The sequence below is a fragment of the Cetorhinus maximus genome, chromosome 9 (assembly GCF_964194155.1).
Source record: "Cetorhinus maximus chromosome 9, sCetMax3.hap1.1, whole genome shotgun sequence".
NCBI classification, from domain to species: domain Eukaryota; kingdom Metazoa; phylum Chordata; class Chondrichthyes; order Lamniformes; family Cetorhinidae; genus Cetorhinus; species Cetorhinus maximus.
The window spans coordinates 10,608,126-10,635,811 of record NC_135887.1 but is presented as its reverse complement, the minus strand read 5'-3'; the positions used below and the strand labels follow the sequence as shown (position 1 = coordinate 10,635,811).

At 39.7% G+C, this 27,686-nt stretch overlaps 1 protein-coding gene across 5 annotated transcripts in view; it reads left to right on the top strand.

Moving 5' to 3' along the window:
- nek8 (NIMA-related kinase 8) overlaps positions 1-9,312 on the top strand; it is a 55,164-nt gene extending 45,852 nt beyond the window's left edge. For 3 of the 5 annotated variants that reach the window (XM_078548025.1, XM_078548023.1, XM_078548026.1), the window contains 3 exons: positions 2,854-3,012; positions 6,824-6,982; positions 7,261-9,312. In XM_078548025.1, coding sequence (XP_078404151.1) covers positions 2,854-3,012; positions 6,824-6,982; positions 7,261-7,289 — 347 coding nt within the window. In that variant the 3' untranslated portion in view covers positions 7,290-9,312. The remainder of the gene's footprint in view (positions 1-2,853; positions 3,013-6,823; positions 6,983-7,260) is intronic. The other 2 variants (XR_013577489.1, XM_078548024.1) reach the window with 2 other exon arrangements.
- The last annotated feature ends 18,374 nt before the right edge of the window (positions 9,313-27,686 follow it).

The following is a 27,686-nucleotide window of genomic DNA, read 5'->3' as shown; positions in this document are numbered from 1 at the left end:
GAAATCAGCTAGGGCTCCTATTCCTTCGTGCCGTTCATTGCTCGTTATATGTACGTGGACTTTGGTGATTAAATAAAGCTTGGCAGTGATGTTTTATAAAGTCAAATAGCCCACTGGCATTCAGTATCTTGATTGAAAAAGTTATTTAGTGAGGTATTTCAGGGCACCTTCCACTTACAGGACGATACCTGGTATAAGTGGAGGCAAAGAAAGTTGCTGAAGGGGAGGAGATGATGGGTCGGCAAGAACATGAATGTACTATGGAAGACTAAATTTCGGGAGTTGAGGAAAAATGAGAAATGCAATATGAGGACTCGTATAAAGACTCTGATTTGAAAATTGCCTTTTACAACAGTGGACTATTAGCAGAGAAGCTTGAGATTCTTCTCTGTAAACTTTTACTCATTATCACTGCCTGTAACTTGTTTATTGTTGCGAGGAACTTGAAGCATTATTTACTGCAAGTTAAATGTGGAGTTAAACATCAGTTACTGAGCCACAACAGGCATTTAGGGAAAATTATAGTTTGCCTCTTATCCTGCCACTTTCTTCAAATCTTTCTAATCTCTAGGAGTCTGTTTCATGAGAAATCTCCTCTTGTTGAAGCTTTCAGTGGCCATAACATGCTGTTGTGCTTCTGACATGTAATGAAAATACCTCACCACTCATCAGGATTTCGTCTTTAATCCATAATATAAACACTTTGCTTAATTGCCCACTCCTGTCCATCACACCTCCGATGTCACACACTGTCTAATGCCAAATTCTGTTGTCACACTTAAAAATATATATAAATGCTGGTATTTGCAATGCACAAAAACCCTCTTTGCTAAAACATGCCAGACCTGTAATGACTGTAGAGTCTTAATTGATATTCCCACAATCAAACCCAGCGTTCTGATCTCCAGCAATTAACCTTTTAAATGAGCACAGCTCCATGTTTACCTAACATGAATTACATTTGTAGCCTTAAAATACAGGCACAGCTGTACTTCAGCAGTAGAATGATGCATCGTATTTTACACAGTATAACATTCCTCTGATTTATCATCACCAGCGATACAGTAGATTCACTTGTTTGTTTAGATGTCACACTTTGTTGCGGACACAAAACAGTCTTAATTGAGAGAAAGCCAGTGACTTTAGAGTTTAAAGGCAAAATACTGTGTATGCTAGAAATCGGAAATATAAACAGAAAATGTTGAAAATACTCAGCATGTCAGGGGCAGCATTTGCGACTTGAGAGTACAGTGGACTAGTAGCTATGGTACTGCACTAGTCCTCTAGAGATCATGATTAAACTCCATGCCACCATGTCAAGTTGTTGAAACTGAATTCAGTTTGTGGGCAGGCATCAGTAAAATGAGCATGAAAGCAGCCGAACTGTCATAAAAACCCAACTAGTTTCCTAATGTCCTTTAGGAAGGACTTGCCTGCATAACTAAAGATAGGCAATAAATACTGCTTCGTTAGTCCCATCCAAATCCCAAGAACAAAGGAAAATGCTGCTTGTATCAGTTTCTCACCTACACCACAAATAGATGAGTCCCACCCATCAACAACATTATTTGATCAAACAACAATTAAATTCTCGTTCAGCTCTGCTTCTGCCTATTTAACAATTGAACTTTGTTGCCAAAAAAGATATTGAGCCAATCTAACCTGTAGGTAATCTAGGTATTGGTTTCCAGAATGCAAAACAATCAAGAAAAAAAGCAAGATTTCCATTTAGAGGATGTCTCAAAGGGCGTTTCAGCCCATGAAGTACTTTTAAGTGGTCAATGTTGTAATGTAGAAAATGTTCTTTGTGCACAGCAAACAGCAATGTTGATAACGACTGTTTTAGAGATGTTGATTGAGGAATAAATGTTGACCAGGACACTGGGTGAACTGCCCTGCTCTTCTGTGAAATAATGTCATGGGATAATTTACTTACACTTGAGAGGTCAAACAGGACCATGGTTTAAAGGTCCATCCAAAAGATGGTATCTCCAAAGGTGCAGCACTCCCTCGGTACTGCACTGAAGCGTCAGCCTAGATTTTGTGTTTAAGTCTGTGGACTTGAACCCACAAACCTCTGACTCAATGTGTAAGTGTCCTATTGCTGAACCATGGCTAAATTCTATCCATAAGGGGATGCACATCTACATTGCATCATTTTATCTTGTACATTAAAATGTATACTTGCCTGTGCTTATAAAAGGGTGCTAGACCTGGCTAATAATGAGCAATGGCACAAAAGATTCACTAGTAATTTATCTAGATGTCATACTTCACTTGTCAAACCTAATGATAGATGCCAAACAATCTGAAAATGCTAGGTATGTCTCAGCTGCAGCTTGAAACTGATGAACACATTCTAGCTGTAGAAGTTCCTTGACCAAACGACAATTAAATTCTGTTTGACCCGAGATGTGTTTTTGTTTGATTTATATTTCTGTGAAGCACCTCGTGATGTTTTTTTCTATATTAAAGATACTATACATGCAAGGTCTTATTTTAATGTCTCCCTGAAACTCCACAGGGCATAAACCTTTCCCCAACTAAGAACCCAGACCTATCCCAAAGCTGTTATTGAACTCATTGCGAAGAGGTGTGCTAATGCAATGTACATTGACACTTCCCATTTCACCCTCTGGCATGTATTGCCTTAATCCAAATGGTGCCAACTTTTCCCTTCACATTCTCCTCCTCCCACTTGATCTAAACTGATGGGTAGTTGATTCTACTAGCAAACATCTATCCTAAGTCACTTCTCTGTTAGTACACCACTGTGCTGTACCACCAGGCTGTCCGGCTTAGCCTTTTGCTAAGAATCATGAAAAAAGATGACTGTCTCTTTGTTTATTTCAGAAGCTGGAGAATGTTACACATTTGGCAGTAACCAACATGGACAGCTAGGCACCAGCACACGCCATAGTAATCGATTGCCATATTTGGTCTCTGACCTGCGTGGGGTAAAGGTTACCATGGTAGCTTGTGGTGATGCTTTCACAGTAGCGATTGGAGCAGGTATGTAGCAGTGGAATCAATTAAGGGATAATTAGCATTTTATTAAAATTCTAACGGATGCCAAATTGCAAATCCAATCATGTTGATCAAATTAATATTCAGTGATATGAACGATTAAATCACTCCCTTGGACTAATCTATTGTGTTGCCAATGGACGTCCAATGGCAGCTTTTGAAAATCACAATAATCTTGATAAATCCATTCCCTTAAATATTTGAAGGTAGCCTTTGAGTGATTACATGACCCAGTGCAGAAAATAAACTACTTTTTGATCAAACTTCTGTTCTTAATACTATGATTGTGCTGAACATTATGATGCCTTTAACTACAGGAATGCTATACATTTATCTAATTAAAATCTGCCCTGTTTTATTGCTTCACACACTAGTTAAAAGTAGAGTAATCAAACAGTTTCTGCCTAAGGTGCTGAAAATTACTCCAATACCTAATTCTTGGGACTAATTTTTATTATTTCGTGTACAGGAAAGATGGGTTTTTACTGTGTGTTTTCATTGCTGTGGAGAGAGATTGTTAACAACCTCTTGCCACTAATCATTTCCACACTGTTTGTTACCGCTGACTGAAGCACACAGGGAAGCAAAGAATGTCAGGACAAGAGATTATTTTCAAATTGGGAGATTTTTTTTACCTATATAAAAAATTATAGATGGCATCCTAATGGTTCAATGAGTAAATGTTCTACAGGATCTGGAATTGAGTGTTGCAGACCAGAAAAGCTGCAGCATCTCAGTTCTTGTCTTGTTCTGGACTAGATTTTTGTCAGCTGGAATTGCAACAAGAGCACCATAGCTGGCTTCAGCAGTTCTGTTTAGGAGGATTCCTGGTGCTGATCATGACCCAGTGGTTGCTGCATGAAAACCTGTTGGCATTAGGACCAGGATTGTCCCCTTTTGCAAAGAGACATTCCTGACCACAGAAGAACTTCTGACCTTGAGGACGTTTGCATTTTAGGCCAATTCCCTGGTGTGAATTTGCTTAGAGGAGAGAAATGGGGCAGAGATTCACTTGAGCAGGCCTCGAAGGCTAATTGCAGGACTTATTGCATTTTTTTATGCTGACTGTGAGTCTGCCTGAAGGGGATCAGTGGTTAGCTGGAGTAGGTCTCAAAAGCCTGGTGCAGTTTAGCATGCTGCCTGGTAAATTAGGGAAAACCTATATTTTTAATAAAACTATAGGTCAGTCATTCTGAAATCAGTATGGGCTTTTTGGCTGCATAAATTAATGGTCCTCCTGCCGTTCATGGCAATGTTGGATTCCAGATATGAAGTGCATTGTTACGGCACAAATGAAGATTAATATGTTGGATGACGTATTTTTATCATTTTTATTATGTTGTAATACAGAACCATACAAGGATGGGCCTAATAGTTTTTCCCCAGTTACTACTAGTAGGAAACCTAGTGGAGAGGAGTGTGTAATGGCTGCTTAAGAAACTTCTGTCTCAAGTCCAGGAAGAGCAATATACATAGCTTATGGTATCCAACGGTAACCAATGCTGCTCCTCAGTGAGTGAAAAACCCCAGGGAGCTGGGAGGCGTGATGACTATAAGCCAAGTGAAAAACCTAGCCCTTGTCATTCAGGATCAAAATTGAAGGCTCAATATTTTGATGAGGTAATGGGTTGCTGCAAATGCCTATGGAAATGGAGCCAGGTACAAATCACTGACTTCAGAAGAGAAAGGCTAAGGGGAATAAATTGGCGTGGAAAAAAGAAATCAGTAGATTTCCATTCTGCAAGGTATGCAATTTATATTCCTGTGTCAATATAAATTTCTAATGGTATCCAACAGCAATCAATGCTGCTCTCAATTGAGTGAAAAACCTTAGTTTTAGATTTGTTTTTGGAAGTAATGACCAAAATGAATCCGTGCCAGGAACAATGTATTTGAAGCTGAGTATGACATAGAAGTTGATTGAAGCTAGGAACAAGTTGTCTTTCCTGTCAATACTATTTTTGCGGGACTTGCATTAAAAAATTACAGCAGCAAAACATGCCCTTTTGTCTAACCAGCATGTGTTGAGTTTATCCTTGAGCAGTTGCCTTAGTAACATGTGCTCTCTTTCTTCCTATATCCCTTTACTCCTCTTTCTTTCAACCACCTAACTAACCTATTGTTAAACGTCGATGTGGTTAACACTACCTCTTCAGTCACTGAGATCACATTCCACATCCTCTCAGCCTTCTATAAAAAATAAAATTTTTCTTGCTCTCAGTTTTAAATTGCATTTAATCTTCTCTCTGCCCTTGCTCGGACATTATCTACTACTCTCCCTCATGCTTTCACAATTTTAACCACCTCTGTCAAATCATTCTTTAATTTAATCTACTCTAACAAAAATAGCCTCACGTTAATGTTTTTATAATTTTATTTAGTACTAAGCAGCATCCTTGTGAATCTGTGCACCATTACTTTCACATTTTTTTTTAGTGATGTGAAGCCCCAAGACTGCATACAACACTCCAGCTATGGTCTTACTAAGATTTTATATAGATTCAACATTATTCCTTGATTTTTATATTCTATCCCTCTTGCTGTAAAACCCACTATTCTATCAGCTTTTTAATGGCCTATCCACTTGAGGTGCTTTCAGTACCTTATGAACTGGTACCTCCAAATCTCCCTGTCCTTCTACATCACCCAGTTTTCCCCCATTCAAAGTACAATTATTATTTATTTTTAAATTTACATATACAGTCTTACATTCATCAACGTTACATTTTGTTTGCTAGGTTTTTTTTGCCCACTCCACCACCTTAACAATATCCCCATGCAGCTTCCTTAGGCCCTCAGAATATTTACTAAACCTTCTATTTATAGCGTTGCCTGCAAATTTGGATTCTATCCTCTCCCCCCTAGCCCTATATCCAAATCATTGATTCTTTGACATTGAATGGAGGCCCCAGATCAGTCAGTGAGACATCACCACCTACTTCCAGCCACTTTGAGAAACTGCCCTAACTTCACTCCCTCTTTCCTTCCAATGTTTTACTTAATTTGCTACCTGCTTGCTAATTCCATACTCTTTAGCATTGTTTGAATTTCCAATTTTGAAAGATGTGACATTAAAATAGTCTAATTGTTGTTTAATCCATATGTGACATGGATTATCTGGTCTCCAGTATTGTGTTTAAATGGCAGTTGCTTTTTTTTAAACCAAGGTCATGCCCTTTAGCTTAGAAAAGCTGCTCAGTGATTTTTTTTTTTCTTTCTCTCTCTCACTTGCCCTCTCACCTCCAATTTTCTCATCTCCCTCTCTTGAAAACATCCCTTTTTCCTGGGATACAATTCCGTGAGTACTTGCTGACTTATGGTATCTTGTCCAAGTGATCATCCTTCATTTGTGATCATCGACAGTGAAAGTCAGCAAGCTTCAGAGGCATCATGATTGGTCTTGATTCTGTTCACATCTGATGTCCACACGCATGAACTTTTCAGGAGCAGTCACTAGGTACCAATAAGAAGTAGGACTTCCAACTGATACTATCTCCCCAGGCCTGGGGCACTGAAGCCAACTGAAGTTGCACCTAACTGATGCCCCAACTAAAATTAACTAAAGATGGAACTTGAGATCTTTCTGGTCCACATGGCATTGTATCACACTAGGCAGTACTATTAGCCACTGAACTATCAAGAGAGATCACTCTAAGATTCACACATCTGAACTTAAACACCTCTGAGAATCTTATGGTTGTTTTGCAAAACTAGCACCCTAGTTTGTCTGAATTAAGCATCAAAAATTAGGGTATTACTGCAGGGTGCCAAAAGCATCTCCTTTTTATTTTAACAGAAGGTGAAGTGTATACCTGGGGGAAGGGTGCCAGAGGAAGACTGGGAAGGAAAGAAGAAGACACTGGGATACCTAAGCAAGTGCAGCTGGATGAAAGTAATCCTTATTTTGTTACCTCTGTCGCATGTTGCCATGGAAACACATTGCTGGCAGTAAAACGTAAGGCATCTACTTACAATTTTTAATTATTTTAAATATCTGCTGTGGTTCTATAGCTCTCAATTAAGTATGCTTTCTGTAAACATTTTGTTAGTGGTTGACAAGCAAAGTTAACACACAATCATATCCAAGAGTATAATTAATTTGAAAGTGAAACAAAAATTAACAGTTTTAAGCAAAAGAGTATTGTTAACATTGGTATATAGTGGGAAATTATGTACTGTAAATAGTAAACAGGGGTGTTCAAATGCTGCTTCCTCTTGTATTTTACACTCTAGCTTTGGGCGATGAATCCATTCCAAGATGACCTGAAATATTCAGCTTGAAGCTGGTGTTTTTGCTCTGGATCAGAGAATGACTGGAACTAGACAAAACCGGAAGAAAAGATGACCAACCTGAAAGAACGGTCTTGCTTCTTCAGCAGCACTCTAGGTGCCTTTTTGTATAATTACCATGGCATGACTGGTATTGTTGGCTTTGGGAATAGGCATCGAGTAGCCAAGTATTCCCATATCTTCACATTCTGTTTTGATACTGAAATTCCATACTACAATATAAGTATGTGTAATTTCCTAATACATGTGCTGTGGCTATACTTTGCTAAATGGTTCTTTAATGAGACAGTTAAGACCACAAAATGCCTGGGTGTCACATGCAGAACTTTGCCATTAATGCGTTAATATATCCCAGCATTAGGAAACTTTTCTGCGAGTTGGGCCTCCTATTAATCCCTTTGGTATTAGCAGAAAACTAAGACGCAGAGTTAAATGCAACCAGATTTGTGGTTTGTTAGCAGTGCCAGGTATTCAGTCCAGTAATGAGCATGATGACATGTAACATAGGACCAGAGAAAGTAGCTGCAAATTAAATCTTGTGCAGACATTTGTAATTTTCTACAGCTTATCATGACATTTTCTGGGACCTAGTCCAGGGTGTTTTTTGGTATTCATTTGGGTAGAAAATCAAATGGGTTTCACAGCTGCCACTGAAAGTCACCAGTGAATTAGTTTGTTCAAATGGCTCATGTTAGTCTTCACAGTTCGTACTTGAAAGGTGCTCTGTGATGGTAGAATGCTTCCCATCAACAGTATTAAAGACAGACGCTCCAAGAGTTCAGTGACTTGAACAATTTAATGGACAGAATTTAATTGGATTTAAGTAAAGCTGATTTGCTTCCATTTCTGGATATAGTGAAATCAGACTTGTAACCATCCATTTGTTTCCCTCCTCCATATTACTTGAAGACACAGATTCACATTCGGTATAATATCACAGGTGCGTTTTGTTGTAGTGGCCATTTTGTCCTGTATGAACCCAGGCAGTGAGCATTAGCAGGCTATTTGACTATGGAAAGTATTAATACCAATCATGACTGCACCCACTGTCCTGTCTTGTACTTCCCAGCTGGGGTGACTGATTAGTGAGCAGGAACAGGAGCCACTGTTGATTTTTTTCCTCCCTTTAGGAAGCACTGAGAGCAATTGCTTTCCTCTGAGTAAAAAAAATCTCCACATGGTAGCACCTTCTGGTTCAGTGGTTCATTGAACCACTGAAAGATGTTGGCCCTTTAAAATCATGTAAGGAGTTTTCCTTCTGAGTATTCGGTTGTAATCCTGATTAACCGATGCAATATGCAGTATTTTATTTTCTTTGTACTGTGACCAGGTGCCTAGCTGCCACTGAACAAAATCTGTTCTGTTTAGTTATTCTGCACATGCAATAGGATTATTAAAAATCATCAGGTTTGTACCATTGAGGGCTCATATCCTCATTTAAAATTTAGCTCATTGGGTCTGTACAAGTGGCAGAAGCTTCAGCCAGGTTACCATATTAGAAATCTTGGATGCTCATACATTGTATCACATTTGCTTGTTGTAATTCTTTGCCTGTTGTATTTTCCAGAAATGCGCTTTAATGCACAAGAACATCAATCTATTTGTAGTCCATTTTAGTCTGACAGGAAATTACATCGAGAATAATGGATACCTGTGAGTGAGTTACAAGACTATAGCCCAATCAAGGAATGTGATAAACATCTCTGAACACTATCTGAATACTTAATTTTAGGTTACTGTTTTGTAATTCAGTCCCTGGTGTCTATACTTTTGCATAAAATACACATTGAGGATGGAGTTCAAGCTTTAAATGTTTCATTATGCTGGGTCTCTGTAATCAATGCTAATTTTCAGTTGCTTTTATATCCTCTAAATTTGGATTCCATGGTACCAGTGTAGAGGTCTGCTATGAGGCTACAGAAAATGGATTTAACTGTGTAAATGCTGGGAAACAGCTCATGGACACGGAAATCTGAATTAAAACAGATAATCTCAGTTTATGTTCTTGAACAACGTTCTTTTGTAGTGGTGTCATCATGCATTTTATGAGAAGACATAAAATGTAGCAAACTACAGGATGATTTGAGACACACTGACTGAGAAATTGGGCTGTCTAATGCCTATTTTCCAGGTGGTAAGTGGGCTTGTAAGGCCCAAAATGGTGAGCAAACACTTCTGACTTGAAGTGCGTCACCTGTCATATTCTACATAGACTGACCAGTTAAGAGCATAACAGTGCATTATGGGGATTTAGCTAATCTCCTGAATCCCAAACTGTACTATACGATGGGGCACGCTCCTTTTTGTTCTTTGTAATTTTACAAAATATTTTACAAAAATATAGTCCACTGTAATACATCATAATCAAACATGTTGTTGGCAGAAAAACAGATGCTGAAGGATAATTTAGCAAGCAACTGACTGCAGTGATTTTTTCCCATTGTGTTAAGATTTCAGAATCACCGGTCCTGGAAAGATGAAGCACTATGGACAATTATGTAGAAGGCATAAAAGAAAGACATGCATTTAAGAACATAAAATCTCAAGAAATAGGAGCAGGAGTAGGCTATAAAAGCCCCTTGAACCTGTTCTGGCATTCATAAGATCGTGGCTGATCTGATTGTGGTCTTAACTCCACTTTCCTGTCTGCCCCCCATAACCCTTGACTCCCTTGTCAGTCAGAAAATCTATCTAACTCAGTCTTGAGTATATTCAATGACCTAGCCTCTACTGCTCACTGGGGGAGAGAATTCCAAACACAAACGACCCTCTGAGAGAAGAAATTCATAAGTACCTCAGTCTTAAATGGGACACCCCTTGTTTTTAATCTGTGCCCCTAGTCCTAGATTCCCATATGAGAGGAAACATCCTCCCAGCATCCACCCTGTCAAGTCCCCTCAATCTTCTAAGTTTCAATGAGATCACCTCTTGTTCTTCTAAACTCCAATGAGTATAGGCCCAACCTGCTCAATCTTCCTTCCTAAGACAATCCCTTCATCCCAGGAATCAGCCTAGTGAATCTTCTCTGAACTGCCTCCAATGCAATTATGTCCTTCCTTAAGTAAGGTGACCAAAACTGTACACAATTCTCTAGGTGCAGTCTCACCAATGCCCTGTACAGTTGTAGAAGGACTTCCCTACTTCTATACTCCATCCCCCTTTCAATAAAGGCCAATGTTCTATTTGCCATGCTAGTTACTTGCTTTACCTGCTTGCTGGTGTTTTGTGATTGATGTACGAAGACACCCAGATTCCTTTGTACTGCAGCATTCTGTAGTCTTTTTTCATTTAAATAATATTTTGATTTTCTATTTTTCTTACCATAGTGGACAACCTAACATTTTCCCCACGTTATACTCCATCTGCCAATTTTGCTCACGTACTTAATTTATCTATATCCTTTTGCAGACTCCTCCTCACAACTTGCTTTCCTACCTATCTTCTATTGTCAGCAAATTCGACTACAATGTAGTCTGCTCCTTCATCCAAGTCATTAATATAGATCGTAAATAGTTGAGGCCCTAGCACTGATCCCTGTGGCACTCCACTAGTTGGTTTGCCATCCTGAAAATGACCCATTTATCCCCAACTTTCAGCCAGTTCTCTATGCATGCTAATATATCACCCCAACACCATAAGTTCTTATCTTGTGTAGTAACTTGTTATGTGGCACCTTATTGAATGCCTTTTGGAAATCCAAATATATTACATCTAGTGTTTCCCATTTATTGGCCCTGCTTTTTTCATACTCAAAGATCTCTAATAAATTTGTTAAACATTGTTTCCTTTTCACAAAACCATGTTAACTGTGCCTAATAGAATTATGATTTCTAAATACTCTGCTACTACCTCTTTTTTATATTGGATTCCAGCATTTTTCTAACTGGCCAGTAATTTTCTCCTTTCTGTTTCCCTATGTAGCATCTTTTGTGACCTCCGTATGCCCCAAAGCATTTCACAGCCAATTAAGTACATTTTGAACTGTTTCTTCTGCTATAGGAAATATGGCAGCTAGTATGCGCAGAGTAATAACTCTGCACCAGCAATGTGAATGTTAATGACCATGTAATCTGTTTCAGTGATGCTAGTCAAGGGATAAATATTGACCAGGACAACAGAGAGAACTCCCCCACTCTTCTTTAAAATCGTGCCATGGGGTATTTTACGTTAACCTAAGAGGGAAGAAAGGGCCTTTATTGTCTCCTTCAAAAGACATCACCTTCGACAGTGCAGCAGTCTCTCAGTATTGCACTTGAGTGTAACCCTAGATTTTCTGATTGTCCTTGGAATGGGACTCAAACCCACAACCAGCTCCAATCAAAAGGCTCATAACCTGCACGAATTACACTCAAATTGTTCATAAATGTTAGCATATCTTTGAGATTGAATTTTCCATCTTAAATTCACTGTCACCTGTCTGTTAAGCTATTGTATATATTTATTTTTCCATATAGACTTTTCTTATGCAATGGATATCACAACGTAAAATAGGTAAAAGAATAATCGATAGTGACAGAAGAGCTGATAATTAAGTGCTTTGCAATTTATTTTTTGATAGTGAATTACTGGCATAAGAAACTAATTGACATGCATTGCAGTCACTGACAATTACCAATGTGGTACAGAATTTCTGCAGTCTTTATTGGGTCAAAAAATGTGATGGAGCTCCTGTAATAACAAATCCACTGCTCAAAGTGGAACTGAGTCATATGGACTGAGATGATCTTAAGTTTGATTCTGGGTCTGTGCTGAGTTAAACGATCTCTGTGTAGAAGTGGCAGTAGCTTGTAACTGAACTGGCCTCAGCCCTGTATGTTGGGGGAGTGCAGAAAATCAGCACTTGATTGCTATCAAGTGAACCCTCTACAGAAAGTGTGTCAATGTGAACAAGACAGTCAGGGTTGTGATATCCTTGGATGGTTGACTTCCCTATTAGCATTCACTATTTAGCATTTCCCATGAAGAAAGCTGAAGGAACTGAAGGGATGCTGGTGCCTCCTCCCCATGGGAATGTACCCAAGAATTTTGTTGCCTTCAGGAAAGAAGCCAAGAAAATTGGATGAATAATGAAGGTGAAAAAGTGTGATGGGACTTCTCCTAAGACTGATTTATTGACTAGCAAAAGGAAAGCTGAAAATTCTCTTCATGCTAATGGTATTGGAAGGTATGAGTACATCCCATTATTCAGGAATGGGTTCATGTTATTTGCAAATAAGTCAGATAGTCATTTTTGACAGCACACACTCACACTTAGAATTTTCAATTCTCAAAACAGATGCTTAATGTAACCATATCATTTTTTGGCATTTCTTTAGGGTTTTCCCTGCCAAAATAAAGAAGCAGGCTTGCCTCGTTGTTATTTCCAGTATATTCCTACAACTTAGAAAAGCAGTCAGAGGATACTGCAGTCATTTTAGACACTGCCAATTTTTTTCTTTGTTTTCCTTTACATAAAACTTGGCTGGAGTGAATATTAACAGAAGATATTCTTACTCATGACTTGAAGAATTGGATTTGCCAAGAATTTCTTTTGGAAAAATTCATTTTTATATAAGTTATGGATGTCATAAAAATTGTGCTGACTTAACTACTTTTTAAAAGTTTGGGTTGTCTGTGGTTCAATTTATGAGATTAAAATCATAACAAAACCTGCACAAAGCACTTTAAACGATCTTTGCTTCATAAGTGGGTTCCTGCACACTGAATTGCTTTTGAAGAAAACCTTAAAGGCACAATGATACCAGTGATGACACACTGTACCTAGGATCGTAGAATGGTTATAGCACAGAAGGAGGCTATTTGGTCCATCATGTCTGTGCTAGTCCTCTGAAGGAGCAATTCAACTCCTGTCACTCCTCTGCCTTTTCCCTGTAGCCCGGCAATTTTTTTCCTTTTCAGATAATGATACATTTCCCTTTTGAATGCCTTAATTGAACTTGCCTCCACCACACATTCAGACAGTGCATTCCAGATCCAAACCACTTGCTGGGTGAAAATGTTTTTCTTGATGTTGCCATTGCTTCTTTTGCTAATTAGCTTAAATCTGTGCCCTCTAGTACTAGATCCTTCCACCAATGGGAATAGTTTCTTCTCATCTGCTGTACAGACCCCCTCATGATTTTGAATAGCTCCATGAAATCTCCTCTTGACCTTCTCGAAGGAGAACAGTCCCAAATTCTCCAATCTTTCTACTTAACTGAATTTCCTCATTCTTGGAATCATTCTTGTGAATTGTTTTCTGCACCCTCTCTAATGCCTTCACATCTTCCCTAAAGTGTGGTGCCCAGAACTGGACACAATAATCCAGTTGAGGCTGAACCGGTGTTTTATACAGGTTTAACATAATTTCCTTACTTTTCCACTCTATGCCCTCATTGATAAAGCCCAGAATGTCGATACTTTATTAACCTCTCTCTCTCAGCCTGTCCTGCCATCTTCAATGATTTATGCACAAAGACACCCAGATCCCTCTGCTCCTGCACCCTCTTTAGAATAGTACCGTTTATTTTCTATTGTCTCTCCATGTTCCCCTTACCAAAATGAATCGCTTCACACTTCTATGAATTAAGTTTCAACCACCACTTTGTACACTCATTCTACCAACCTGTCTATGTCCTTTTTAAGAATGAGTGTAGAGTTCTATGCTAGCCTCCTCATGGTTCACAATACTTCCAAGCTTTGTATGATCTGCAAATTTTGAAACTCTGCCTTGTACAACAAGGTCAGGAAGAGCAAAGTCCTAATATCCATCCATGGGGAACTCCACTGTAAACCTTCCTGTCCGAAAAATAGCCATTCACCACTACTCTTTGTTTCCTGTCACTAAGCCAATTTCATATCTATGTTCCTACTGTCCCTTTTATTCCATAGGCGCTATCTTTGCTCACAAGTCTGTTATGCTCCCTCTTCTATACATAAATCCCCTTTTTGGTCCCTAATCAGACCCACTTCTCTTACCACCCTTTTACTATTTATATGCCTAAAAAAGTTCTGATTTGCAATATCCCACTTTGTGCAGATTTATCAATTAATTAATTTTGATTTATTTATTTTACGGGGTGTGGGTGTCACTGGCTAGGCTAGCATTTATTGCCCATCCCTAATCGCCCTTGAGAAGGTTCAAACCAACTCCTCACAGCTGCCATGGTGGGATTTGAGCTTATGTCACCAGAGTATTTGTCCAAGCCTCCAATCCAGTAACACTGCCACTATGCTACCATCTCTTTTTTTCTTAGATTCGATGGAAAAAAGATGATGTTATTCAGTGGCCCACAGGTGCATGACTAACTTTGAAGAATCTGATAAGTGCAGAGGTGTGCCTGGCGCTTATTGCAGCCCATTTTATTTTGCAACTAAGCTGCACTTGGGTTGTTCTCACTCCTTTTGAATGAGAGTCTTTGTAAGCTTCCAAAAAAGATGTCAAGTGCGCATGCTTGCAATTTCCCACGATCTGCCTGGGAAATCTACCTGTAGACAGTGCTCTGGACACCTTCACCCCAAAGAAAAGGTCAAGTGAAAACCCCTTCTTGAACCCTGAGGTGTTCTTTCTTTAAGTTGTGTTTTACTGGTTTAGGGCTGTATTTTATTCATTGCTTTTGGATTCCATGCTCTCTTTTGTTTGGTGTATTTTTGACCTTCCCTTTTCCATTTCATTTGCACTAATTTTGTAATATGCAGCAAGACCTGGACAACATTCAGGCTTGGGCTGAGAAGTGGCAAGTAACATTTGTGCCACACAAGCACCAAACAATGATCATCATCAACAAGAGAGAATCTAACTACCTCCCTTTGACATTCAGTGGCATTACCATCGTTGAATTTCCCACTAACAACATCCTGGGGGTTACCGTTGACCAGAAACTGAACTGGACTAGCCATATAAATACTGTGGCTACAACAGCAGGTCAGAGGCTGGAATTCTGCAATGAGTAAGTTGCCTGATTCCCCAAAGCCTGTCCACTGTCCACAAGGCAGAAATCAGGTGTGTAATGGAATACTCTCCACTTGCCTGGATGACTGCAGTTGAACCAACACTGAAGAAACTCAACACCATCCAGAACAAAGCAGCCTGCTTGATTGGCACCCCATCCACCACCTTAGGCATTCACTCCCTCCACCAATGCACAGTAGCAGCAGTGTGTATGATCTACAAGATGCACCGCCGCAACTCACTAAGGCTCCTTTCACAGCACCTTCCGAACCTGTGACCTCTACCCCCTAGGCAAGGGCAGCTGACGCATGGGAACACCACCACCTGCAATTAAGTTCCCTTCCATGCCGCTCACCATCCTGACTTGGAAATGTATCGCCGCTCCTTCACTGTTGCTGGGTCAAAATCCTGGAACTCCCTCCCTAACAGCACTGTTCCTACAATAGTTACTCCATACAACAAAAGCTCTTATTTAGATAGGTTCTTTAACATGGTAAAAATGTCCCAAGGTACTTCAGGGGAATGTTAACGAACAAAATTTGACACTCAGTCTCATAGGAAGATATTAGAACAGGTAATCAAAAGATGGTCAAAGAGGTAGGTTTCAAGGAGAAGACTGAGTCAAGAAACAGATGACTAGAGAGGAAATTTTGAAGCTTAGGGTTTAGGCGGCTGAAAGCATGGCTGCCCATGGTTAAATCGATGATACGCAAGAGGCCAGCATTGAAGAGCGCAGAGTTCTTGGAAAGTGGTGGGCTGGAGGACTGTACAAGGTGAAATCAAGGTGCTATTCTCCACTCCACAATCAGTGCACTATCAGATCTTCCCTGAGCAACCAACTATCCAGGATTTTCGGGTACTGTCCCCTAATTCATCTTTTCGTTCTGTGTCTCGGGTCAGGCCTTCCTGGGCCAAATTTTGTCCCAGATTTCTTCTCTGCAAACTTTGTGCCTGCATTTGCGTCGGCTACGGCAAGTTGGTCCGGCGATCTGGCCAGTCCCCCCCCACTTCTCCCTCCCGCCCCACCCCCCCTTACCCATGCCCACAAATTTGCTAGCATTCCCCCATGGCGAAGTGTTCTTTATTTTTTTTCAGCCAGAGTTGGTTACCTTGGATCTGCCACTTTAAATAAAAAATGGAAAAATTCAGCAGGTCTGGCATCAACTGAGGAGAGAGAAAAACAGAGTTTCTGTTTTAGGCCATGACCTTTTCATCAGCATCAGGTTACATGACAACCTTGCACTTAAACTGACTAAACCTTGAGTGCTTAAGCTCTTTTTTTATATTGTTCCCCTCTAACGCCAATAAAGAAGTAAAGTAGCAGGATTTATATGAGAAAATCCGTTGTGCATGGTTTAATTTGTAAATAAATTAAATTCTTTCAGTTCTGGTGATTGGCAGACTGCAGCCATAAAGGCTGTGAATGATTAGGTATTGGTAAGTGTTAAGAAAAGGAGTGATTTGTTACTCAAACACAGATCATGGATGAAGGGGATAATTGAATGATGGGTGATCTCCCCTCTGTGCTCTGGGTGGCATTATCAATAAGCATGGGGTCAGCTTTCATGTTTGCTGATGATGCCCAGTTTTGCTTTTCAACCATCTCACTGATTCTTAAACTTTCACTAAAATAAAAGTGAAATACCATCGATTCTAGAGATCTGAAATGAAAACAGAAAGTGCTGGAAAAACTCAGCAGGTTCCGGAGAAGAGTTACATCAGACTGGAAACACTAACTCTGTTTCTCTCTCCACAGATGCTGCCAGACCTGCTGAGTTTTTCCAGCACTTTCTGTTTTTATTCCAAAACTTTCACTGTTCTGTCTGACTGCTCATCTTCAAATGAGTCAGACCTTTGGTTAACAGCTCAGCAAAGGAAACTACTGCATTTTGGTCCCTGCCCTAAACCCTACACCATAGCTTTTGATCTCATTGTGCTTCTTGAATGTTCATTGCAATTCAACCCGCCAGTTTGCAACCTTTGTGTTCTGTTTGAACTGGACATGAAGCTCCACATCCAGTTGATCACCAAGGTCACCTACAAAAGCCTCTGAAATCACCCATTTCTGTGCCCGTCTCGTTTCCACTCCTGCCGAAACCCTTATCCATGGTACTGTTGTGGAAGGAACCAAGTAGGAATGACCAAGCATTGCTTAGAAGCTGGTATGGAGGGAGGGAGGAGTGAAATAACTTGCATATAAGAAAGACTGGCTTATTACCCACTAATCAAAATGGCTACAAATGCGAGCTGTGTTTTTAATTTCTTTGTGGCACCTGCTTTGATCGTCCACGCCAATCCATGTTGGCTATTTCTGCTTTCAAATTCCTAATGGCACACTACGTATCTTGACATTGACAGTGATGTAATGATTTTCATCACCCATGCTTTGAATGTGTAGCTGTCTGAGTAGACCTGTTTTGCTTTAAGATACAAAAATAAATTTGGAGTGTTGCACTACCACCTCACATAATTTACTCCTTTGGAATGTCTAAACTAAGGCAAGTAGGAGCCTGGAGATGACGTGTACTAGAAACTTAAAGTGAGGAGGGAATTATATTAATCTGAACCTTATTGAACAGACAAGAATTCTATGCACAGCACTTGCTGTGACCTATGTGATTTGCATCTGTTTCTCCACGGGTCTTTGACTTTCACGCTTGCTCACATTAACCCAGCTTACAAAAACAATCCCATCCAGTTGCAATTATTACAAATGATGCACAAAAGGCAAAAGGAATGCAAGTAAGTATACTTTAAACTTGCAACATCGAGCCCCTTGGCGGTTCCATTGATAATTGCACTACCCAATGTAAAACTGAGCTACACAGGTTGGTAAGATCCCTTGTAAACTGTACTAAGGTAGCTGATTTTGAGTTGTTAGGGGTTGTATAATTGGCCTAAGCTGGGTAAAAACGCAGCTTTGGTGATTGCTATCTAGAGATTCAGGTTGGAAAGTGGACACCGTTGTTGGATGAAACTGTGTTGGCCTTAGCTGTGATGCCATCTACACTGGAAGAAGCAAAAGTTGCTGAGTGAATTCCACTGCTTAAGCCATTAGCTTTCTGATCATGTAACTCGCTGACAGCCTCAACATTGCAATGCATTGAATGGCATAAGGTTGCTGTATTTACACGATAGCTACAAACTAAATTCTCCACAAAGCTATTTCAAGTCTTAAATATTCTTTCAACAATGTGATAAATTATAAAAGTTGCTGCCTTTAAGTTTATATGAAACTGACCATTTTGACAATGTAAGGTGCATATCATCAGCATTCTTGTGAAGGGGAATGGTTTAGATTTTGTTGTCAAAATAATAGTGAGGCTAATGCCCCTATTTATATTGCAGCAACTTTAGCTGAGGGCTAGATACAAAGTTAAACTCAAAAACCCAAAAGTTGCTGTACATCAGTGTTGCGCCCGCTCCATCATTAGATTTGTGATCATGGCAATTTGCTGAAAAACTCAAGGCATAAAAGCTGCTCTATTTACACAACAATGTTAATTACTGCTAATCAACCTCCCCGGCATTGATAATGAACTTACAATGTGGAGTTTCATTTTTTTTTCAGGTTTTAGTTGAAGGAGGTTTCAAAAACATAAATTTTAACACTTTTACTTTTTATTAACTTTTCCTTTTTCATTATTTTTTCCTCTTTTCCACTCTTTATTTCTCTTTCTGCACCTGATTTGACATTGCATTCATCCACTCTAATTTACACTTCCTTCTCAGTCCTTGTTCTGTTAATTTAATAATCCTTCTATCTGTTTGGTTAAGGAGATACAAGATTGCCTGCCTCTGGCTCTAAGTGTGCTGTTTCCCTCACTGAGCCAATATCAGCTCACAGTTTCAGCAACTTGCCACAAAATACTGAAAAACCTAAATGTGCAAAATCCCATCTAACTAATGCTGGGCACAGTTAGATGGCCTGCTACAGCAAAATCTGAGCCGTTCTTTTTTTTTAATTGAAAATTATAATAATGAAGGTTACTAAAACCAGATCTGAATACTGACTTGTTTCAGTTTTGTGACTACTTGAACTATTTAAGGATGATTGTTTGACATCAGTGAGAAGTGAGTTCCATAAAAGCCAAAGGTTGATTATGTTCCCCTATAGCTACATGAGTTTATTTTACCAATGTTATACTGTGTAACCTTTTCCAGAAATGGCGCTGTATCATCATTATTATTTTTAATTCAATGACTAGTGAATCTCCCATGGCACTTTTTAAAATAAGTCGTGTTTTATATTGATAGGAGCGTTATACTCAAATGCACAATGTATTATTCTTCAGCTACAGGGCAATCTGTCATTAAGATGGCCTGTACTTCTAAGGCCGCAAAATTTAATCCCTGTAAATAAATAACACCCCAAGGTCATTCAGAGTTTAAGTGCTATTTGGTGAAAGAAGTTTTCTGTTTGGAAGGTGTGTGTAGATTTCCAGGGCTAAGACAAAGAAACCAGCCTGAATTGTCTTCCTTTCTTCTTCGGTGTACAATTGACACTTCAAAGTGTTGCAGACAATGCCAAACTTTTATATAGACATGCTCACTGTAGCAATAAAATGCTGCAAGAACCAGCTTGAAGTTCATGTCATGTGATGCTGTTACCTTCCAGGAAAAAGGGTACATAAAACACAAAAGTCATAGTTCCAATCACATGGTACCTCAACCTCAAAATTTGCAATTAGAAAGCTGCCGACCACAATGAGTGGGTTTGATTGCATAATCATATTTCAGGTCTCTGAAGTCATTACAAACTGCTCAGGCTTCATCAACGAATCCTAGATTTGAATTACAGACTTGTTTTTAAAATAAAAGTACTTGAGGCATCTCTTGTAGACGTTTCTTTGTCTCACTTTTCTAAGGTTTCTCTGCAGATTTCTGCCCTTCATCTGAAGGCATTGATACCTTCATTGGAAAATGGTCCAGTGGGTGATGGTGATCAGGGGTTGCAACCTTGGGGAAGATGTATATTCTCTTTTCCTGACCCAGGTGCACTATAGCCAGTTGTAGCACCACAACTCCTAATGCAGCTGAGAGCAGCTAAGATAACTAGGCCTGGGCTTTCTGGTCTGTATGGCTAGAAATAGTGCTGAATCATTGGAAAGCTTAATTTCCACTTTCCCTCCTCCTTGTGCCATCCAGCATAGTCAGCACCCAGAGAGTTGACAGGTCCTGCCTGTGTCTCTACTAAATAGCCATTTTGCACCCCAGCCCAGGGTGGTTTGCCCTTTGCTTTGCGTTTCCTTTGTGCCTGTGTCTAAGCATTTAGACCATGAATGCCAAAATACTATTCAGCATTTGCTCCCTCGAAGAAATCAAAATGAACTCAAATAAATTATCTTCAATGATCATGCAATAAAGGCAGATTTCTACAGCAAAACAACCTATATAGCAAAATCCACGAGTAAGCAAGAAAAATAGAACACGAGGAGTTTAAATTCCATAGAGATAGTGGGAACATGACCATGCCATCAATCCTCCGAATACCCAGCTTCTCGAGATTGCCTCAAACCTTTAGAAATGCATTTCAATTTAGAATATCAGTGGAGCTGTCAAAAAGACTGCAGAATTGATAGCTGAACCATTTTGTGGTGAACTTGAAATGTTGGGATAAAAAATGTGCTTAAAAGTCATAAAGTGTCCTAATATCCCCACCACTGTATTTTCCCTGCAAGAAATACATTCCTATCAACTAATAAAGCCCATCTAGATGTAGCGTCTGTGTCAGAGTGATGACGATGTTACTACTTAAGATCTCTTGGGTGGTATCTTCTGGGAATGGCAATGAAATATATTCTCACGTAGAAAGGAGAATAAAAAAAAACACATTTTCTTTCCTTTGGGGCTGACAACTCTGACTCTGTATTCATTCCCTATAATGTTTCACTCATAACATCAAGAGTTTCATCAGAGATTGGGTTTCCAGATTTGACTTCCTTAGAGGCTGTGATGGACTGGACTGGATTCAACTGTTGCAGCTATTTATAGTCAATGACAGTTAGTAGGTTGGGGTAAGAGTAAAGCCTACACCACCATCATCATTGGAAATGTCACTCAAGCCATTTCTGTTTGGTTACCTGTCAGCTGTGGGTCAATTGGTAGTGCTCTCATCTCTCCATCTGAATGTTGTGGGTACAAGCACCAGTCCATACACTTCAGCACAAAGTCTAGCCTGACATTCCAGTACAGTGCTAAGGGAATGCTGTTTAGTTGTTTGGTAGTACAGAACTTGAGTATTGCTGAAGAAAGAGACATGCTGTCGAAGATTTTTGTCTTGCACTCATCAGGACAGACATCAGACACTCATCTTGTGAATTCTTTCCTGATGAGTGCAAGATGAAAAGTTTCAACAGCATGCCTTTTTGTCAGGAATACCTTTTCAAAGGAGATGGTAAAATGAGCTCTCTCAGCTGGATGTAGAAGATCCTCTGGCACTATTTTGAAGAAGAGCTGGTGAGTTATCCCAGATGTCCTGGCCTACTTTTATTATTCATCCAACATAACTTTTTTAAAAAAAGATTATCTGGTCATTATCACATTGCCATTGGTGGGAACTTGCTATGTGTACAAATTGGCTTCCCTGTTTCCTACATTACAGCAGTGACTACACTTGAAAAGTACTTCATTGGCTGTAAAGCACTTTGGGACTTCCTGAGGTTGTGAAAGATACTATTCAGCCGCAAGCCTTCGTTCTTTTTAATGTAGTCAGATATACATTTTTCAAAAAGACATAAAATTACCCACTACTTTGCAGATTAGTAAAATTGTTCAGATTTAACCCTCAACTTGTGGGTTTGTAACTTATTCAAACTATGTCACCCAGCTATAATTTGTTGTGAAGCTGTCATGTTGACTTACCTAGTGTGTTTTTCAATATTGGCATTAAAAATTGAATGCTCTTTTATAAATATGCTCATTTACAGAATAAATAAGGTTAAAGCACTGGTCATGGCATGAATTGTATGCGATTGACATTTATACTAAATGATGCAACATTCACGGTGGGCCGTGTTTTTGGTCTATCATTTAATTGCCAGTAAAATTTTGATCTACCATTTAATTCCAAATAGTAACAGCATACATATTACACAGGACTAATGTGGAACTTGCTACCACAAAGACTGATTGAGGCAACTAGCAGAGGTGCATTTAAGGAAAAGCTAGATAAGTGCATGACGGAGAAAGGAATTAAGGAAATGCTGATAGAGTTAGATGAAGCAAGGTGGAAGAAGATTTGTGTGGAGCATAAACACTGGAACAAATGAGTTGGGCTGAATGGTCTGTTCTGTGCTGGAAATTCAATGTGTGGGAGATAAAATCGCTGTTCACTACCAGTGTAATCTTGTTTGATTCTCCTGGTGTAAATGATAATCTCATCTATTTCATTGCTGTGCATAGCTAATGTTGCTGCCCACCACCCGTGTAATCTCAAACAAAAATAAAAATACCTGGAAAAACTCAGCAGGTCTGGCAGCATCTGCGGAGAGGAGCACAGTTAACGTTTCGAGTCCGAATGACCCTTCACCAGAACTAAGTAAAAATAGAAAAGAGGTGAAATATAAGCTGGGGGTGGGACAGGTAGAGCTGGATAGAGGGCCAGTGATAGGTGGAGATAGACAAAAGGACAAAGAGGTGTTGAAGGTGGTGATATTATCTAAGGAATGTGCTAATTAAGGGTAGAAAGCAGGACAAGCAAGGTACAGATAGCCCTAGTGGGGGTGGGGTGGGGTGAAGGAATCGAAATAGGCTAAAAGGTAGAGATAAAACAATGGATGGCCCGTGTAATCTCGTTTGCCTGTCTGATCCTTTTTGTCTCATGAGTGGTCATAGACCATGCAATCTCATTTATCCTGCAAGTGTCCACTATCTTGTCTAGCCCATGACTTTAAATAGTAATTTTTATTACCACATATCAATGCTGCATGATTTTTAACAAGACTTCCAGAATGCACCTTTGCAAATGAGACAGTTCACTAATAAATTCAGCTTGATCGTTTTTGAATCTTACTGGACTAAGTGATACGTTAAAATGAATGTTTAACTGGGATCTTTATGCTGCATTCATAACTGCAGCGTATAAATCTGAGCATAAAGCCACCGATTCCCAAGTGGCCCTTAAATGCATCAGCTCCTTTGAGACATAGCCATTCTGACGATGTAATAACATTTACTTGCGCGAGTGCTGTCTGATCAGTTGATAAAATGGCCTGTAAACCACCATATTGCATTATAATGTGTTGAAGCTGCCAGTTTTACCCACCAGCTTATGAGCATTTTTCTGGGTCAGTAAGCAGTGCATTGGTAGATTAAGTATAATGTATGCTAACCACACACACTGCTCCTCCCTACTCTGAAATTTAAGAGGACTAATCTGTATGTATAGGCCTACACGTGCACCATGATGTACTGAGTTTTAGATTGTTTGTGACTTATATGATGTTTTTGAATGCAACTTAGGTGGCAGGTTAGGTGTAACAATTTCACAAAGCTTTGACATTAAAACAACATATAAAACAGATTCAAAGCCTAGAATTACTATTGCCTTCAATATACATAATATATAGTATGTATATGGCAATGGAGAGCTCTTAAGATCACAAAGCCTCCGCAACCCTAGATTATGGATGTTAATTGTTTCTCCTCCCTTCTTGCTGTAGCTAATGTTATCTAACTTAGTCCAGACCAAGAATTAGAACTTGGAATCCTCTTGATCTGGCTTAGACAGTTTATCCCGTGATCCCTTAGCAGAGCTACATGTAATTCATATTTTTTGAAAAAGTAATAATATACTTTATACTGTATGAAAATGCTCGAAAGATTTATTTCTGTAAATTGCAGCAGTATCCTTGACATTGCTTGATTGCATTTTGAGACTTAATGCGTAATTTGAAATCTCACTAGGAAGTAATTATAAGGAACAATGCTTTGGTATGTTCAAAGATGACCTGATAAACAAGTAAATTTAGCAACAATCTGGTATCAGGCATTTATTTTCATTGGGACCAGATGCCTGATATGGAGCGACTTGTTAAATGCTACCCAACCCATTCTTTATGCACTGGTAACTCTTTGAGTACTGGTTTCTAATTCCACTTCTAAGGAATACAAATTGCTGGTAATATAGCAGTTACAAAAATAATTCACAGTGAATTTCTGATGTGAAACATTAAATTAGAGATTGAATTATTGCAACCCCAGCTCCACCTATAGTTTGGGATTGCTGTTCTACAAACATAGATGGGAAAAGACAAGAAAGAAAGAACTTTATATGGTGCCGTTCACACCTTTGGTGTTAGTGGTGTGTTAAATATAGGATACACAGGTGAAGGGCATTGTTTAATTAAGTACTTTGAGCACATATAAATAGGGGACAGCGGGGACACTGGGTGTGTGGTAGGAGAGCTGTGAGATTGAACAAAGTCAATAAACTTTCTCTATGAAGAATAGCTCTGCATCTTGGTTTTGACTTCACTAACTAGCTTGGATCCTATTAACACTTAAGACATTGCAAAGCGTCTCATAGCCAATATGCACCCAGCAAGGTCCCACAAACAGCAAGGGGATGATGATCAGTTGATCTGTTTTCGATGATGTTGGTTGAAGGATAAGTGTTGGCCAGAATTTCAGTAGAACCACTTTACTCTTCTTCAAGTAGACTAGTGGAGTTCCGCAGGGGTCAGTGTTGGGACCACAACTTTTCACTTTATACAATAATGATCTAGATGAAGGAACTGAGGGCATCCTGGCTAAGTTTGCAGATGATACAAAGATAGGTGGAGGGACAGGTAGTATTTAGGAGGCGGGGAGGCTGCAGAAGGATTTGGACAGGTTAGGAGAATGGGCAAAGAAGTGGCAGATGGAATACAACGTGGGGAAGTGTGAGGTCATGCACTTTGGTAGGAAGAATAGAGGCATGGACTATTTTCTAAATGGGGAGAGAATTCAGAAATCTGGAGTGCAAAGGGACTTGGGATCCTAGTCCAGGATTCTCTTAAGGTTAACTTGCAGGTTGAGTCGGTAGTTAGGAAGGCAAATGCAATGTTGGCATTTATTTCGAGAGGACTAGTATATAAAAGCAGGGATGTGCTGCTGAGGCTTTATAAGGCTCTGGTCAGACCACATTTAGAATATTGTAAGCAATTTTGGGCCCCTTATCTCAGGAAGGATGTGCTGGCCCTGGAGAGGGTCCAGAGGAGGTACACGAGAATGATCCCAGGAATGAAAGGCTCAACATATGAGGAACATTTGAGGACTCTGGGTCTCTACTCGATGGAGTTTAGAAGGATGAGGGGGGATCTGATTGAAACTTACAGAATACTGAAAGGCCTGGATAGAGTGGACGTGGGGAAGATGTTTCCATTAGTAGAAGAGACTAGGACCCGAGGGCACAGCCTCAGAATAAAGGGAAGACCTTTTAGAACAGAGATGAGAAACTTCTTTAGCCAGAGAGTGGTGAATCTATGGAATTCATTGCCACAGAAGGCTGTGGAGGCCAGGTCATTGAGTGTATTTAAGACCGAGACAGATAGGTTCTTGATTGGTAGGGGGATCAAAGGTTACGGGGAGAAGGCGGGAGAATGGGGTTGAGAAACTTATCAGCCATGATTAAATGGCAGAGCAGACTCGATGGGCCGATTGGTCTAATTTCTGCTCCTATGCCTTATGGTATTATGGCCTTGTGGTCTAAGTAATGCCATGAGTATCAGAATATGACATTTAGCTATATTTTGGGAAGCCACCCAACTCCTCCGCCTCAGGAATTGTTTGTAAAGGTTGATTCTATTTTTGTTATAAATGTGGCAATGAATTAACATCTTCCTTATGAAATGTTACTCGCAACATATGTCCTCAGACTTAAGCTTTAACAAAGAACAATTTTGTAAATGGTGATCACATTCAATAATTCAAACAACGTTTGAAATAGTCCAGGTGTGAGAAAAACAAGGATAGCCAAAGCTGCTTAGTCTTAGAATCATAAAACAGTACAGTATAGAATGAGACCATTTGGCCCGTCAAGTCCTTTGAAGTGCAATCCATTTGCCCCACTCTCCACATCTTTCATCGTACCTCTGTATTTTTCTCTCCTTCAGGTATTTACTCAATTCCCTTTTGAAAGCTGCTGTTGATAAATACCTTTCCACTGCCCTAAAGGAAACAACTCCTGCACTCCAGCTCACACTATCTTGGGATGACCTGCCCCATGTGCCCAAAAATATCCGGGTCGAGAATCTTCCTGTCACATGAAGACCCAATATGGTAGAAACTCACAACCCTGAGTAGACATCATCCTCGAATCGAGGGACTGTCCTATATCGGGCATTGTGTTCCAAATCCTAACTATTTGCTGCGTAGAGAGATTTCCCTCAGATCATCTCTGGCTCTTTTGCAAACCACCTGAAATCTGTGCTGCCTGGTTGTTGATTCTTCAGCCACTGAAAGCAGTTTCTCTTTATTTACTCTATCTAAACCCTTTGTGATGTTAAACATCGCCATCAAACCTCCTCTCTGCTCTAAGGAGAATAACCCAGCTGTCCACCTAACTATAATTCTCATCCCCGAAACCATTCTAATAAATCTCTTCTGCACTCCTTCCAAAACCTTCATATCCTTCCTAAAGTGTGGTACCCAGAATTGGACATAACACTCCAGCTGGGGACCACACTAGTGAAAGTCCTAAGTACATGACAATGGTGCAATACCTTGCCCACCACTGAGCATGAATTGGAAATCCATGGGCATGCTGCCATCATTTTCTGAAACAAACTGATGACAGGAGAGGTACCTTCCCACTGGTGTGTAGTGTAAAAATGTAGGTAATCTTGTGGTGATTAATAACTTTTGATTTGACCCAATCATTTTCTTCACCAGATAGCTTTGTGGTGCTGTCGGTATCACTGTCCCGTTTAAGTGTATGGTCGCTGTGGTGCAATGGGTTTTGCACACTACCCTTTCTCCAACGGGCCCAGGTTCTAAATCCATCTTAGACCAATTGGATAAAAGCACTGTTTCTGCCAGCTATGAGGTCTCTAGTGAAATTAGTTCCTGGTGTCCTACAGCACAGGGCTCATTATTTGCCACAAATTGAGAGTTCTGATGACGTGCCTAGGAAAAGCATTCATCTTGCTGGATACCTGTTGTATATTTGTACTAATTTATTTCAGATTTTCAGCATGTGCATATTTTCTATTTTAATCGCCTACTAAATCAGCAATTTGATTTACAGCAGCCAGTATGTAGGGTTGGTATGTGGAAATTCTCATTTATAGTTGGGGGTTAAAGTGCAATGTTGTAACAAAGCATAGTTAGTTTTCATCTGTATCTGGTTGTGCTATATTGGAATGTGTCCAAAGTAGTAAGTAAATCACTGATAACCCTCAATGATTTTATTCTTATGGAAGAAAGTATCAATTCTCACTCCTACAACCCCCAAGGT